This window comes from Sardina pilchardus, chromosome 10 (assembly GCF_963854185.1).
Source record: "Sardina pilchardus chromosome 10, fSarPil1.1, whole genome shotgun sequence".
NCBI classification, from domain to species: Eukaryota; Metazoa; Chordata; class Actinopteri; order Clupeiformes; family Clupeidae; genus Sardina; species Sardina pilchardus.
This window is the reverse complement of record NC_085003.1, coordinates 2,261,320-2,277,443: the sequence shown is the minus strand read 5'-3', so window position 1 is coordinate 2,277,443 and position 16,124 is coordinate 2,261,320. Positions and strand designations below refer to the sequence as shown.

At 44.2% G+C, this 16,124-nt stretch overlaps 1 protein-coding gene across 3 annotated transcripts in view; it reads right to left on the bottom strand.

Moving 5' to 3' along the window:
* Positions 1–344: 344 nt before the first annotated feature.
* magi2b (membrane associated guanylate kinase, WW and PDZ domain containing 2b) overlaps positions 345–16,124 on the bottom strand; it is a 61,920-nt gene continuing 46,140 nt past the window's right edge. Inside the window, exons 12-23 of one of the 3 annotated variants that reach the window (XM_062547395.1) lie at positions 14,995–15,172; positions 14,816–14,857; positions 13,484–13,575; positions 12,568–12,757; positions 11,760–11,954; positions 10,385–10,570; positions 9,217–9,577; positions 6,368–6,569; positions 5,910–6,053; positions 4,591–4,729; positions 4,101–4,189; positions 345–3,919 (exon numbers count right to left, since the gene is read on the bottom strand). In XM_062547395.1, coding sequence (XP_062403379.1) covers positions 3,863–3,919; positions 4,101–4,189; positions 4,591–4,729; positions 5,910–6,053; positions 6,368–6,569; positions 9,217–9,577; positions 10,385–10,570; positions 11,760–11,954; positions 12,568–12,757; positions 13,484–13,575; positions 14,816–14,857; positions 14,995–15,172 — 1,875 coding nt within the window. In that variant the 3' untranslated portion in view covers positions 345–3,862. The remainder of the gene's footprint in view (positions 3,920–4,100; positions 4,190–4,590; positions 4,730–5,909; positions 6,054–6,367; positions 6,570–9,216; positions 9,578–10,384; positions 10,571–11,759; positions 11,955–12,567; positions 12,758–13,483; positions 13,576–14,815; positions 14,858–14,994; positions 15,173–16,124) is intronic. The other 2 variants (XM_062547396.1, XM_062547398.1) reach the window with 2 other exon arrangements.

Sequence of the window (16,124 nt, the reverse complement as noted above, 5' to 3'; positions counted from 1 at the left end):
TGCACTGCACCCTGGTGGCAACTCTGGGAACGCTTGTCTGTCATCGCCAGTGAGGCAGTGTTGTTCCCAATGGTTAACATTGAGAAATCTTGACTGAAAGAGAAAGTATGACTGTAACTATAACGTTGGTTCCACAATCTTTTGTCAAATCAGCTGTTCAATTTTAGAATTCAGTTGTAGCTGTCCATTCAGTGTGTGATGCACTCGAAACAAAACATAGTCAATCGGCCAATGAGTCAATCAACATGCTGCAGAGAATGGAACTTACAAAATATCACATCTAGTTGAAAATATAAACATGTTAAAGGATATATAAAACAGACTCATCATTTTTTTAAAGCACAGTAAGTGACCTTTATTGAAGTTCATTACAAAAATAACCACAAGATGGTTTCAGAATTCAATGAAATTGATGAGCAGCTGAAAACATAGATGTCTAGTTTTTCCCTTAAGAATTTCATTGTGTAACAATGACATATTCTAACTCAATAAATTCCCCCATCAACATCTTACCTGTTTTCTCACACGTGGGACAACTGGACACAGAAGTATGGTGGAGAATATAAAATGAATACTTTACACCAGGTCAAGAGTTTATTTGACAGTATTTCAGAATATCATACAGTAAACAAGATCTTAGCAAAAATGTATATCCACACTGTACCATTTCATAAAAATATTTGCTCACTTAGTGTTTGAAACTATCAGTAATACATTAAATCATATGTATAGGAATACAGCTGTACAAGTTAAATACACATCTAACACTACACAGTAATATCGATCTGAGTGGGGCCTCGGTAGCGTGCCATCTTTCACAGATTCAATATTTTCTGAGAATAAAAAACTTTTCACAGCAGGCAGGAAACAGCTTCAACAGTAAAAGCTATGAGCTGTGCAATATATGCTTTTCTCTGTCCCTTGTAAACAGCAATAATGAGCATATGTCTACCACATTGCACTGAATCTAAAGTACCTATGACTGGAGTATACTGTATGTCTTTGTGCTGGGGGATCAACAGGAATTTATTGACAGGGAAAATATAGCTTTCAAGTATTCTGTGTAAATACTGTCATGGATGTTTGTTCTTTTCTGCATCCTTGGCACTCTAATACAACTTATTTGAAACTGATGTCATCTCTTTGTCAGTTACCAAAATATGATAATACATATATATTTCTCAACTTGCACTACCTGTAAATTCTGTATATACTACAATGACAGAATAATTGGCACCTTGATTATGAACAATGGTTGCTGGGGAGCAGTAGTTGTTTCTTTTTTTGTGATGAACAGAAGTCAGGGTTCAGCAAGAATAGCATCCCGAATCCCTCAGTACAGACTTGGAAAAGCAGCAACGATTTCCTTTAGAGTCATGCTAAAAATGGCAACACTAAACAAAACCTTTTCCCATCACTGAACAAATGCAATACAAATAATATGTGTATGTGTTGTTAACGGCATCCATCAAAATCCAATTCAATACGTATGTTCAGGAACACTGATTGGGCATATGTCGGGCACAGTGTAATTGGTAAGCTGTATGTTTGACCACATGTTTGCCACCCACACTGTTGCAGTGCTCCTCCCACAACCCTATCTGACAAAGTCTTCAGCAGTGTCGGTCAGTACAGTACCCACTGGGGCCCTAGGGGCCAAAGGCACCATTATTAGCCTCGGTTCGGCGCAAGCAGCAGCTTCACTGGCCTCTGTTCAAACAGGTAGAACAGTGTTGCTGGGTGATGTGGCTTTAGGCATGAACACAGCCTAACCTTAAAATATATTGGGCTGGGGAGTACAGGGATGATGTTGTAACAATACGATCCACAAAGTCAGACAAGGGAATCTGTTTTCTATGGTACGGACACTTCAATCAGTAGAGACCAATGTGGCTCATCTCAGGAGTCATGGCACACATGCAGTGTTATGAAGTGAATCTCCTTTCGGTCAAAAGAGAGTACAGGTAAGCTGAGTGAACCGGGTCCTGAATGGGAGTGAATGTGGTCCTGTTGCGTTAACGTCACCTTGTGTTGAGTCTGCTCGCAGCCAGCCCTCTGTAGTGGCTTCTCAACACTCCTGTCTGCTCTAGATCTTGCTCCTAAGGCACTCGGCTCTGTCAAGTGCTTCTCTGAGCTCAACACAAGTGTGCATGCATCAAAATAACAACTCCTAGCCTGCCTCCATTCTCTATGCTTTTTCTCATCTCTCTGTTTGGTCTTTGGGAACGATGAGAAGAAAAAAGAAGGAGGAAAACATATTCAGGCTCACTACTGCAGAGTAACCACATTTTACAGCTCAGAAGTGACACACGCGTAAAACATAAAGGAGAATGGAGGAACTCAGCACCTGCATGTGGCTACATGGAGCCATCTCTTCTCAGCAACACAACACAATAGCATTAGGAGGTTCACCAAATTAAGGAGATCTGTAGGATTGGGTCATCTCAGAGGATTCAGAACAGTGGCTTTGGCCCTCAGAGTGACTTGGTACATAGAGCACAATTGAGAAAGAACTCCACAATTCCTTCTCACACTCAAAATGTGAGCACAGGAGAGCCCATTTGCAGTTTAGTCTTGAATTAATCCAAGAACTTTTGATATGTAATCAAAGATGAGTCTCTATATGCTTTAACAAAATGGATTATTAAATTGGTCTTGATTTATACGCAATAATTTACAACCTAAGAAGTCAAAAGTCTGTGTGGCATGGTTTTCTTTTCTTCCAGTTTTGTTTGTTTGCCTTTTCACACAGAAAGAATGTGATTAAAAAAAAAAGAATTCACAGCAACTCTATGAATATCCGATATACACGGTACTAACACTTGGGTCAACTCGAGGAGTTCCTTTTAAGGCAGAGCTGTTGATATATCTCCAAATGGATTTGTAACGCCATTCAACATTCATTCTCTGCTAGCACACCACTCTGCTCTCCATATTGTAGGACTGCAACAATGACCTTACTTATGGGTCCCCCACAATCAGGCGGACACAAATATCTTTACACTCATTACATCATTTGCATTTTGTCCACTGGGATTCTTGACTGGCCTTTCATGCTACACTGCATGTATTGTCTCCTTTCTGGAGAGAATACAGTCTTTTTTTTGAAATGGCTAGAGTGAACGTCTAGTATAGAAAGCAATCCATAACAGAAACATGAAGAGAGAGGCGAAAATGAAGGATTTCCTCATCTAGGTTGCACAAAAGGAACACCGAAAGCAAGATCCCTTGTACAGTCAGATGGAGGGAGTTTGCCTTAGTTTGCTTTTGTTTTCTTCCCACACTGCATATCAACTCCCTTTGGAGGGATTTCTTTGTGTCCTCCGTAACCTCAAGAAGTGTTTGTCCCGCTCGCTGGGTTTACCGCGCCCTCATCTCAGGTTTGTTTACCCCTGTGGTTGGCATGCGCCTGAGGTCCAGGAACCTGCTTACTCCACGCTGAACAACATCCACACTGAGGCAAGTCTGCAGGTGTGCGGAGCGGAGGCGCCCAACACAACACAGCACAGCGCTGGGCTCCTTCTCCCCCCGTGTCTCTGGCACGGCGTAAAGCTGTCTCTGGCTGCAGCAGGGGGCCGGGGGCCGGGGGGCCGCGTCCCTCTCACACACTGCAGCTCAGGGACCCGCGGGTGGGCCTGCCACCCTGAGTAGAGCAACCCCTCCGCATTTCGGCGACATGTGACTAACAAAGGAACACTCATACACACACATACACACACACACACACACATACACGCTCTCATTCAAAGGCACACATGGACACAGTCACACTTACACACCGAAAATGTCATTGCTTGCAGGAGAGGTCAGGGGTGCGAGCTGGAATGAGATGAGGCTTGAGTCCTGGGCTTTTGGTGTGGTGCTACTTCCGGCAGGGTAAGGACGGCTGCAGAGACAGCATCCCAGGCGGCGGCACCGTCTGCGGGGGGAAACAAACAGCTAGTTAGTGGCCAGATGATAATCGCTCCTAATCAGCGCTTCTCATCATATTCATAGAAACACAGCACAGTGATGACGTGCGGTCTAGCACAGGTGTGAGAAAGAGAGGAATTAGATGGGAAATGTTAAGAATCAGAAAATCATGCAGCGCTTCCACAAACCGTATCTTTTGAGTGTCCCATTATGAAGAAATAGGGAGAGCCTAGAGTTTCACTTTTCATGCACATGGAGAGGTTGGAAGGTACCAATCCTACAAGGAGAGGGGAGTAAAACCCTTGACTATGATTAGAGTTACAAAAGAAGGAGCATCATATCATTATGTAGTGATAGTTAAATAGTTAGTTCAGAGAAGGAGTGTTTCCTACAGGTGATAGAACCAGAGAAAATTCAACTCTGAAGAAAGGCATGAGAATTAGTGAGACAGGTTATCCACAGACATTATTTACAACAATACTAACACATGACAAACAAAATTCACTACGGTGAGATTACTTCCTGGAATTCAACTGTGGTGCTGTTGTATCTGTCAGCAAATCCCCCACTCAGTATACTCATGTTTACAACCAATGTTGTCTATGTTTTAATCTTAACAGGTGGCTGATACACTGGTACTGCCAGCTGTACTGTATATGGGAGGAGTTGGGCACCCACCATACTCTGGCACCTGGCCTGTGCCCCTCTTCAGCAGCAGACGCACCCGCCGCCCCCCGGCCTTGATCAGCTCAATGGCGCGGGCATGGCTCATGTCCCGGGTGCTCTCACCGTTGATCTCAATAATCTGGTCTCCAACCTACACAGAGGACAACAGCACAGCACAGTCAGGTTAGATTAAAGTCAGTAAAGGTAAGTACATCATCATTAATGAAATGCAGCAATGAAATGTTTCTTTTTAATGAGTCAACGATTGCCTTATTGTGCTGCTCCTTATGCTCAGTCTAAAAGTCTGTGAATATGGGTTGGGTCCATGTGCACTGCTGATCCACAGAAAAGCACTTAGTGTACATGGATAGCTCTTAAAGGGATAATTTTTCGGACTATTGGGAGTACATACGTTGAGTTGACATTGAGTTGACAATCATGTCATTCGGATGTATTTTGAGAAAGTTAGCCAGAATGAATTTAATCGAGTCAGTACCTTTCCGGAAATGTTGCTGCTGCAGCTGGCAACGCTTTAACAACCCTTTGATAACATTTCCGGAAAGGTACGGACTCGATTAAATTCATTCTGGACTCTCTATCCGACCACATAAGGACGTGGGGATACTTCGGTTTGGCTTTAGGGACCCTCTACTCACTACCACGTAAGTGTAGTGTTGTTTGGAACAGTAGAAGAGGTATAAAAATAGCGTTTTGTAGCGGCGAAAGGACATGCCCGGTTCACTTCCAGGCTAACGAGTTTTGGCTAAAAACGGTGAACTCGAACTTTCTCAAAATACATCCGAATGACATGATTTTGGTGTCAACTCAACGTATGTATTCCCAATAGTCCGAAAAATTTATCTAAAGTGCATTTCACTCCGGATTATCCCTTTAAGCCCTTCCTCTAGAACAAGATCAAATGTAACAATTGTTTTAATTAACGATGATTAATGATTTAACAGGAAAATGTAGAAGTCCCTAGGTTTTAAGTATATATAATAAGTATATTGAAGTATATTTAAGTTATAATATGAACATACTGTATAGCTTACTATCAACTGTTGTATAATATTGTATAAAACACAATATTGTATATTAACATCACTTCATAATAGAAACTGGTTGTCTAAGTCTGTAACATTAACAGCTGGCACACATTCTTTGTTAATTTTTAAGTGTCTGTGTGTGTGTGTGTGTGTGTGTGTGTGTGTGTGTGTTTTTTTCCTTTCTTTTTTTGCTATTTTTCTGACATCTGGTCCACCCTTGCATCTGCAGACATTTTACAAAGGAACGTCTAATGGAGGAAGAACGTCTCTGGGCAGAGAACTCACCCTCATCCTTCCACTGCGTATGGCAGGCCCATCTTCTGCCAGCCTCAGCACAAACAGGTCCATTTTGTACTCCCTTCCTCCCCGAATACTGAAGCCAAAACCTTTCACACTCTTCTCCAGGTCCACAGTGAAGTAATCAAAGTCCTGACAAGTAAAACAATACACACATCACACCAATGTCAAAATGATGGCTTAGTGTGTGAATGGTATTGCACGTAAAGAGCTTTAGAGGAGCCTAAGTGAGCCCACTGTGTTTTTCATCTCATCACATTTGCCTCTCCTCCAGGTTGGAAGAAGTATCAATTTAACACCGAAGTTCTGTCACGGTTTGATTCCCAAATTCAGCAGCACATGAGAGGCCTACATTAAACCTCAGATGATCCAGTACATGAGAGCCTGAGAGGCCTACATTAAACCTCAGATGATCCGGTACATGAGAGGCCTTTGGCTGGTATTACCTGTGGCAGCACCTGTGGCCTGTAGTCTGGGACTGCGTGCTGCCGGTAGTCGATGAGAGGGGGGTGGCGGTAGTCCAGTGTGGGAGGCTGGCGGTAGTCTGCCACTGGAGGGTGTCTGTAGTCTACTGGAGGCTGCCGGTAGTCTGTGTATGGAGGCTGACATATATCAGGTTTCACATCTTGCCGCGCTTTCACCTCTGACCTGTAAATAGCAGACAATCAGCAACATTAGGACGGCTCAGCACTCCTGTCAGAAGACTGCCAATACTGAGACTAATTTGTTGGAGTCAAAATCCAGTAATTGTAATAAAAAAGGCATAACACTTGACATAAACATTCTTGGTCAAAAGAGAAGAAAATCAGATATTCTTAGCATGTCTTCCAAGGTGACAGGTTATATTTACATAATATAAATACATCAGCCATTACTAATAGAGTATTCAAAAGTGAACCCCAAGGTTAAAAGAAAATCTGTGTTGTGCTGTAGTCAAGGATACCAAAGCTCATTTGACCAAGCTGTCAAATATTTTGTTATTATGTAGATATGAATATGGTCACTTGATTTACTTCCACCCCACCGAGTATAAATGACGTGGATGTTGCCTTATACAGTATAAGTTTCAATACAAAACACTTAAAGACTGAAATTAGTGGCTGATATTATGTCATAAGAAATGTACCAATGGAAACTCGGCGACTCTGTACCCTCAATATTTGTTTGATTTCTGAGTGGCATATATTTGCAGAATTAATATAAGAGGAATTATTATTCTGTTTTATCAGCCTTCTGTCAGGCCAGGAAAACACTCCTAATTCCTCAGCTCATATCATGACATGGAAATTCAGAGGGTCTCTTCAGTGCCCTGAATATAGGCAGCGCTCGCTGAACGTGCCCTTAAAACAAACTTCCAATGCTCAACTGGAGCATCCACTTTTAGATCCACTGTGTTTAGATCCATTTTGGAAAATCACAGAAGGTGGACAAAGCTCACTTGCTAAATCTCATTGTGTGTGTAATATCCCACTGTCATCCTTTCAAAGATGTATGAATCAAAGCTGAGCCTCCTGAGGCCTCACATCAGAGTGGAACATGTCCCCTTCAGGCTCAGCGCTCTGCATTATTGAGCAGATATCCACAGGTAAATAATTAACCACCAGGAGGTAAGTGATGTTACGTAACCCGGCTGAAGCTCTTTGGCACAGGGAGTGTTGGATAGCCCCGGGCCTTGTGGCTTATTAAACTAAACACTTTCAATCAAAGCACACTGAATGCCCTAACTGACAGCAGCAACCACACGGGCCGCCACACTCCAGAAGAACACACTCAGTGCAGACCAAACTATTTAGAGTCAGAAATGAGTCCTTGAGAAGGACAGTGAAATAGCTACTCCATGAATATTACAGAATCAAAACTGTTCATGCTTTACTTATGCTCATCCAATGTGACGATATTAGATAACCTTAGAGATCTTCTTGACATTTGGTACAGTTAACTGTTAACCAATATATCAGACAATGTGCAGGAGTCCATGAACATAATCTATCTCTCTCTTTATAAGGTGTGCCCCAGTAGGTATTCTCAAGATGAGTGAGGATGTGCAAGGTCAAGGTTTAAGAGCACACACTCAGTTGACAGACAGCTGAAACGGTGCAAGCATTGTGCAGCAAGTTAACAAACCACACTTTAAGGCTTGAGGTTGGCTTGGCCAACATTCAAGTGTAGAGCAGTAGACATGTGCCATATGGGAGGGAATGCCCCCAGCAACATGCTGACAGCATGAGTCCTGGAGCCCTGGGACACAGACGCTGACACCATGCCAGTCCACCAGGACACCAAAGTAGATGTTCTGAGGAAGTAGTAGTGTGCCACAAGTACATGCATTTGGCCAGCAACCTTTGCCAAGAATGACTACACTAGTGCCAATCATACAGGTGAGGACAACAGAGATCTCCTCATACCACATGGATTCTTCTGCAACTGGTTTGCATTGTAGAAACTATATTGTTTTGTATTTGATTTACAATGTGCTACGTATTGGAGACGAATCTGCCTTACTGTTTTCTGTTTGAAGAAACCTTAACAGTGCTTCTTCAGTTGTGTCTGACTGTTGTCAAAATGCCTCAAGTAATCACCAAGCAGTGAGTTTATGATCAGCAGGGGGCATCACTACACACAGGGTCAGCCACAGTGGGGAGGCCCATTAGCATGGTATGATAGCCAGTGCTCTGTGTGAGCGCTCAACGTCCTCACTTCAACCTCATCAAACACCTCAGGAGGAATTAGAATACCTGGCCTTGGCTCTTAAAGGTACACTATGCAGGTTTAGGTATTTTTGGCTCTAGAGCTCCCTTTAGAGTTGCACTATATTAATATTTCAACTTGCTGTTGTAAATAGCAAACCTATCCCCCCCCTGTACATAATGAAAATGCTTTTGTTGTGGATGTGAAGGATTAACAACAGGCAAAAATCTCCAAATAACTATACCTACTGTTTTGGACAAAGGCATAGATTGCCAAATAGCCATAACCATAACTACATACGGTATCTACTGACAAGGTAATGTTTTACTTATCGGGCTGCCGTTCTTGAAATTGCATCGCTGTTTTTCTTGGTAGCAACTCGCTATGTCTATGCTGTATAGCTATGCTAGGTTCACCAAATTGGCTTTGTAAAGGTGAAGAGATGAAGGAACACTTCTCAAAAACATGTTTCTGGATTCTGGACTGATTCAGAGGTGACTCCAGAGAGGTTATGGGCACTCAGGGATGTGAGCCACCACCAGACTGAGAGAGCAGCTTCAGCCAAACCAAGGACCATGTGAGACCCTCGACTATGAGCGAGCAGTACCTGCTGTCATGGAGGTATAGCTGGGGGGGGACTGGCACTGAGGTGACCTGGCAAGGAGCCGCCATGGAGATGCAGGGCTCCACCACAGACACAGGATGAGGGGCCGTGGGAGTGGGCTGGAGGCCCTCCATGCTGGGCTGAGGTGCAGCTGGGCTGGGCTGCGTGGCCACCATGGAGCTGCTCTGGGCCACGCCGGGGCCGGCCTCTGTGACCAGGGGACTGGGCTGGCTGGTGGCCAGGGGCTGCTGGGGGCCGGAGGGGCTCTGGTGGGCCGCTGGGCTGGACTGGGCCTGGGGACTGTGTTTCTGGGCCATGGGGCTCTGCTTCTCTGAGGTGGGTGCAGAGTGTGGTCCATTTCCATCTGTCAGAGATAAACAACTGTGATGCTGATCAAAGAGTAAACACATTGCTGTTAAAGATTAGACACATATTGGAGAGCATTGAACAGTACCGTAAGTTGTATTTTCTGTACTTTAAGTCTTTTGTATATTTGAACTCACCGGATAAGAATTGGTTTCTTATAGCCCAGAGGGAAATGTCTTTTCTTTGTCTCACAAGAAATAAATCAGCGCTTATTGAGATCTCACCCATTTCCCCTAAACCCCCCTTAGGAGACATAAGGAGCAATAAGAATAGATTGAGAAGGAAAAAAGGAGTATTTTGAGATCTTAAATTAGACTTGGGCTGAGACGAGAGGAGGGCTATTTCTCAGGAGCTCAAATAAAAAAAATATGAGAAATGGCCAATATCTCATATTGATAACATTTAGCTCAATTATGTCTAGGAGAAATGGAACAGACAAAGGAGAGATCTCATTTCAAATGTTCCTTTCCTATGAAAGAACACAGGGAAAGGAAAGGAAAGGGAGGAATATGGCAACACAGGTAGACAACTCACTGATACTAAAAATAACTAAATAGCTACATAATTCACTCACTATAGGGAAGTACATGCACATCATATGATTCATTTATACATATATTCAGAAATGCATTGAAGAAAATACATGAAACTTCTCAACTTGGCCCTCTTTCAGTCTCAGACACACACATACAGTACGTGAGTGCGCGCTCACACACACACACACACACACACACACACACACACACACACACACACACACACACACACACACACACACACATGTAAATATTTCAATATTACATACCTTCTTCAGGGATGATGTGGAGAGTAACAGAGAGGCCAGCATCCTTTATTAGCTTGACAATGTCAGCATGTGGCATGTTGATAATGGATTGTCCGTTGACGGCCATGATGCGGTCCCCAACCTTGAGTTTTCCACAGCGATCAGCTGGACTGCCTTCAATGATGCGGCCGATCTTGTGTGGCACTGCTACAAACACACATACAATAATGAATGAACTGGGTAGATCTGCTTAGACAATTACATATCTACGTAAACACAAACTACAAAAATCATGTAGTGACTGCTTGATCAGATGCTCACAAAAATACACTTAAAAGTATGAGGTTATTATCCGTAGCAGCAGGAAACATTCTCGTAGGAATTTGGCATCCCTGTGTCAATGACACAACTTAGCCGATCCTAAATCTATACAGAATTTTTGGACAAGCTTTGAATTAGGAAATACAGAAATAGGAGCAGGCTTCGTTCTGTCTCATTCGTTTCTAAGAGTGGTGGACCAATCTTGTAACTAAGTAAAGAGGGGAGCAAAGGCATTTAGCATAAATTAAGTGCAATAAAAAACAACTTATGCAAAGTGTGGTCTTATCTCCCTTCTTTTACATGATTTAAATTGCACATAAATATCGCTAGATATATTCTAGTCCGTGTCACTATTAGCAGCACCCATTAGCAATAAATTAGCAACACTTTATTTCATGACGTGTAAAATGAATGACATTATCTAGCAGCTTAGCTCGTTGGACAGTTCAGCTTCCCATGCTAGCATAGCCTAAAGCCATGATCCCATAAGAGGGGAGCTCACAGCACCCATCCAGTCATACACTTTGTCCTAAGGACTGCAGTCTGCAGTACACTGAGCAGCAGGCTGCTGAACGACTGTAGTGTAATAAGGTTCTGCTCCCACAACAGATAGCCCCTGCTGTAGCCACTGCGCATCATAAATATTCACATGCACAACCGAACCAAGAAGAAAAAGGGAATAGCAGAGTGGTATGATAGTAGGCTGGTTATCACCATACTAAGCTCAATCTGTTAAGATCGAACATTAGTCTGGAGAGTCTACGCAGTATTTCTACTGCACAACAGGCGTGATCAGTGGGCATCGTTCAAATGGCTCTGTACACTTGGATAGTCCTTCAACCAGATCAACGATCCGGGTGCGCCTTTTGGATAAGCTAGTTTGTGATTGGACAAAGAAGATGTGGACATGAAGCGGGAGAGATAGATGCGCAGGTGTGAAATCCAAATCGCTGGCAGATCAGGCAGGGTTTACCCAGCCCAATATGATAGGATACCACAAGACAAACGGTCTTGAAGAGCTGATTGCAACAACAAGCATGACATGAGACAGAGCTACACCTGGCTGGACACTCACTGATGGTGGCACTGTTCTCGGGCCTGTTGAGGGAGCTGATGATGACGAAGCCGAAGCCCTCGCTCTCCTTGCGGTGGATGAGCACGTCGGTGGTGGGGGGCAGGTTGACGGGGCAGCCGTGCCCTCGCGGGGAGCTGTGCTGGGCCAAGCCAGAGACAGCTGCAACCGAAGCGCCGTTTTCTGGACATAGTTCACCTGAAGATGCCAAAACACAGCAGAACAGTCACCCAACACTAAGGACGTCCTTCTCCTACTGGACATCTTCCCAACACTAAGGACGTCCTTCTCCTGCCTACTGGACACCCTCCCAGCCTGTACCCTGTAAGTGTTGTTCCATAGAAACCTATCCTGTCTCATGGATGCGTCAACATGACAGCAGCTGTTTTATGACACCACCCACTTTAGTAAGGAAATATTACCTTAACATTCAAACATTCAAAACTCTATTACAACTCTGTTGGCTTCAAGAGCCAATTCATTTCACCAAATATTAACAGTGCATAGATGCAGACCTTTCATGTCGAACTGAAAGTCATATCATACAGGCGATGATTTGTTATGCTCTAATAACACATCTACCAAACTCTACCCACCACCAGGGTATCCAAGTACAGTAATTTCCCGCATATAAGCCGCATTGTGTATAAGCCGCAGGACAGTGTTTTATGCAAGTTAAAAGAAACAAAACCATATTAACACCATATTAACTGCCCCCCCTGTATTAACATCATAGCTGAAGAAATTTAGCAAAATCAATGTATAAGCCGCGGTTAATAGTCGGGAAATTACGGAATGTGTCTGAGCTCACCTAGATGGACTGGTCTCCTGACCGTGAGGGTGACTTGACCGTTGCGAGCAGCTGCGTGCATGAGGTCAATGACGTATCGGTGGGGTCTCCCCGCCACGGGCATGTGGTCCACAGACACCAGCTCGTCCCCTGGCCTCAGGCGCCCGTCGCGCTCCGCAGGGCTGTTCTCTATGATGGCCCCGATTACTATCTGCTCATGGGCAAAGCACACTGGCATCAGCTACATCCAGCAGACATCTGGAACCATTCTGCAACCTCCGCTTTACCCATGTTGCTTTATTCATACTGACAATTCAAAGTAAGTCTATTGTAGATGATTATACAGTATATGGAGAAAGCGTAGAATATGGCGAAATGTCAATATTTCTTTAACATGAGTTGCATGTCCTCAGTTTAAAACAAAGACTAAACAGAGTATATATAGCTATAAATCACATCCAAATAATCGAGTGCTCTAGCACTAAAATGAATGAGGACAAAAGAGAATGAGGACAAAACATAAAAGCATTATGAGCAAAAAATACAGAATGCACATTAGAAAGAGTGGAGGCCTGGATGGGACATTCAACCACCATGATTACCATCCCTGACCATCTAGGGAGCTGGCCATAATTTAGTAGAATTTGCTGTCCCTACAGCTGAACACTGGGATATCCAATTATCTAATTTGATAGAAACAATGTAGTGGATGAAACCAATTCCCTGTTCTCCTTTGAGGAGAATTCCAAATTTCATCATCTCTCCCCCCTCCCCCTCTATCATAATTTGCATCTCTCTCTCTCTCTCTATCTCTCTCTCACTACCACCCCTCCACCCTTTATGTTCTTTGGCATGAGATGGAGTGGTGGCGACGCTAGCTGATGGTGGTTTGTCCAGCCCGCCCCATACGAGCCTTGTCACGGGCGTCCGGACTCACAGCCTGCACCGCCTCGTCTCCGCCCAGGATCCGGAAGCCGAAGCCGGTCTTCTCCCGCAGCAAGTGGACCTCCACCTCCTGGTACTCGGGTCCTACAATAACACACAGCTCTGGTTTAGAAGGTTAGTGTTGAGACAACCACGCTGCGCTACACCTTTTACACAAACCCAAAACTCTGTAGCCATCCGATAATATGAGGCGATATTGCATCATTTGACATCTGACAGTAGAGTGGGTGATCTAAGATGTGTCAGCATGACCAAGGCGGTGGAGCATGAGCTGCACGTATGTCAGATGTGTAGTAACAGGCAGGACACACCAGGCACAGAACTGAAGGGTATGCTGCAACCAGTGTTGTGCATGAACGAGTTCAAAAGAACGTGTTCATTGAACACGCTCATTTTTCTGTGAACGCTGAACTGAACGCAACACATTTGTAAATAATGAATTTGAACGTGAATTCGCTCAGATTTTGGGAAATGAACGACGAACGTCACTGTTGATGTCCAATTAAACGTTACGGAATTTATCTTGTCCTGAGAAGTGGAGTGACACTATCTGCTGGCAATTTAGAAACAGTATGTCGTTGTCACACTCACTGCCCACGGGCGCCACTCCTAAACTACAGCTTTGCACTACCTTACTACATTACCCATGATCACGTTACGCATGATGCATTGTACACAGAACCGCTGCTGAATGCAATCGCGGAAAGATTCTGCACTTGTCAGTGATGATAGAGGGATGGTGTTCAAAGAGCCCTACAGTATGTCACTGAACAGTTCCATCGCAGCAGGTAATGCAGCAAGGCAGCCTCCTCCATACTCCCGGTGTAAAAACTACACTCTTCTGCTGTCAGGCATGCACAGCTGACGCATTTATTATTAATTATTAATAAATGCGCGCGGCCGCATTTATTAGGCGTCGGTATCTGCCATAGACCTAAAAGAAATTCTCAATTAGATGAGAACAACAGGTGGCTGTAGCCTATATTCCGTCAGAAACAGATTTTCATTCAAATGAACTGAATTTGAACTAGTTCAAAATTATAAATGGTGAACTATGAACGTGAACAGTTCACTTTGCACGTGTGTGAACTGAACTTTGAACTAGTTACTGAAGAGTGTGAACGTGCACAACACTGGCTGCAACTATTATCTTGCACTGTAATCAATGGAACTGGCTACACCAGATGTGATAGCAGTGTGTACAGTCCACAACATTAGAGCAGTCTTCTAAAACTGCCTTTACGCTCTGCAAACGGAGCGCTTCAACTGTGCACTTGGTGTGGCCCGGCTGTCAGGAGTGGAAATGATGGCGATTTATACTCACCTGTTGCGTCTGAAAGGAAATGAAACCGCGATAGAATTGGCTCTGGGATGAAAGAATGAAATTGGTCAGCAATGTATAATACTTACAACACCGATCATTAACACTCATGCTAAAGCACAGGAGTTAAGACGCGTGCTCGCGTACAGTAAGTGATGGGATATGTATGTGCCGCTACTCACGCCGGCTCTCGTAGATGGCGCGGGACTTTTCGTACAGGTCGTACGGGTCGGGCTTGCTGAGATGGAAGGCCTCCGAGTCGGGCACAGAGGAGCGGTGGAGGGGGTGGGAGGGGTGGGGGGCACCGTGGGGCATCCCTGGAGCCGACAGGCTGGTCTGGGGGCTGCACTGGGGGTCCCACTGGTGCAGAGGACACACACACACCCAAATACAGTTAGTCCACCATTGGAGTGGAGGGAGAGGAGCATTCAAATGGATCAACTAGAAGGGCTGAACAATGATTGCAATGGCAATCACAATATGATCCAACGCATTTACCTAAACAATGGCAAAAGCTACAAATAATCGAGCACAATTCATTTTGTCACATTTTTTACTTTTCTATTCACATCATCCACCTTGACTAAGCCACTTCTGGTTGGTGGGTGTGTGTAGTGTGTGAGGGGCACAGAGAGTCTGATTGGTGAGCGGTCAGTCAGTCGGGGGTGCTGTGTTCCTTGTGCACTGGGCGTGCTGCTCACCAAGCTGGGGTGGCACAAACTAAAGGGGCACTTGGAATATTGAACCGAGTCATTGACATTAAAAAATAGCAATATCTGTCAGAAAAATCATAAGTGGATATTTTCCCCAAATCATGCAGCCCTATAATACTAGCCACTAGCCAGATGTGCAGAACTAAAGCAAATCTTGACTCAAAGGTGGATATTTGCTAACAGAGCACAGTGAGGTAGCATGTAGATGATATGAATCTAAAATAAGCCTGTCCGTGCTGTAATGTTCCACCTGGCATAATGCTCAAAGTCGTTCACACCTAAAGTAAAGTGTAAATGTATAAGTAAAAGTCGGATTATCTGGCTAAACTAATTTAACAGGAAAGTGTCTCACACATTCTGTCAGCAGCATCTCTACTCTGATAATACCTTGAGATGAAGCTGACCTCTCCTGATGTGATTTGTAGGTGATAGGGGGTTCAGTGACTAAGAGCGGTGAGCTCTGTGCTGCTGATGGTCCCTATTCCCTCTCAGCGCTTTCCTTTTAGGCCTCACCAATGGGAGCTAACGCTAATCCTGCTGCATGCTGCCGGTGAAAGTGGCCTGTCAGCTAAAGGCCTGCGCTAAACCACTCCAATGTA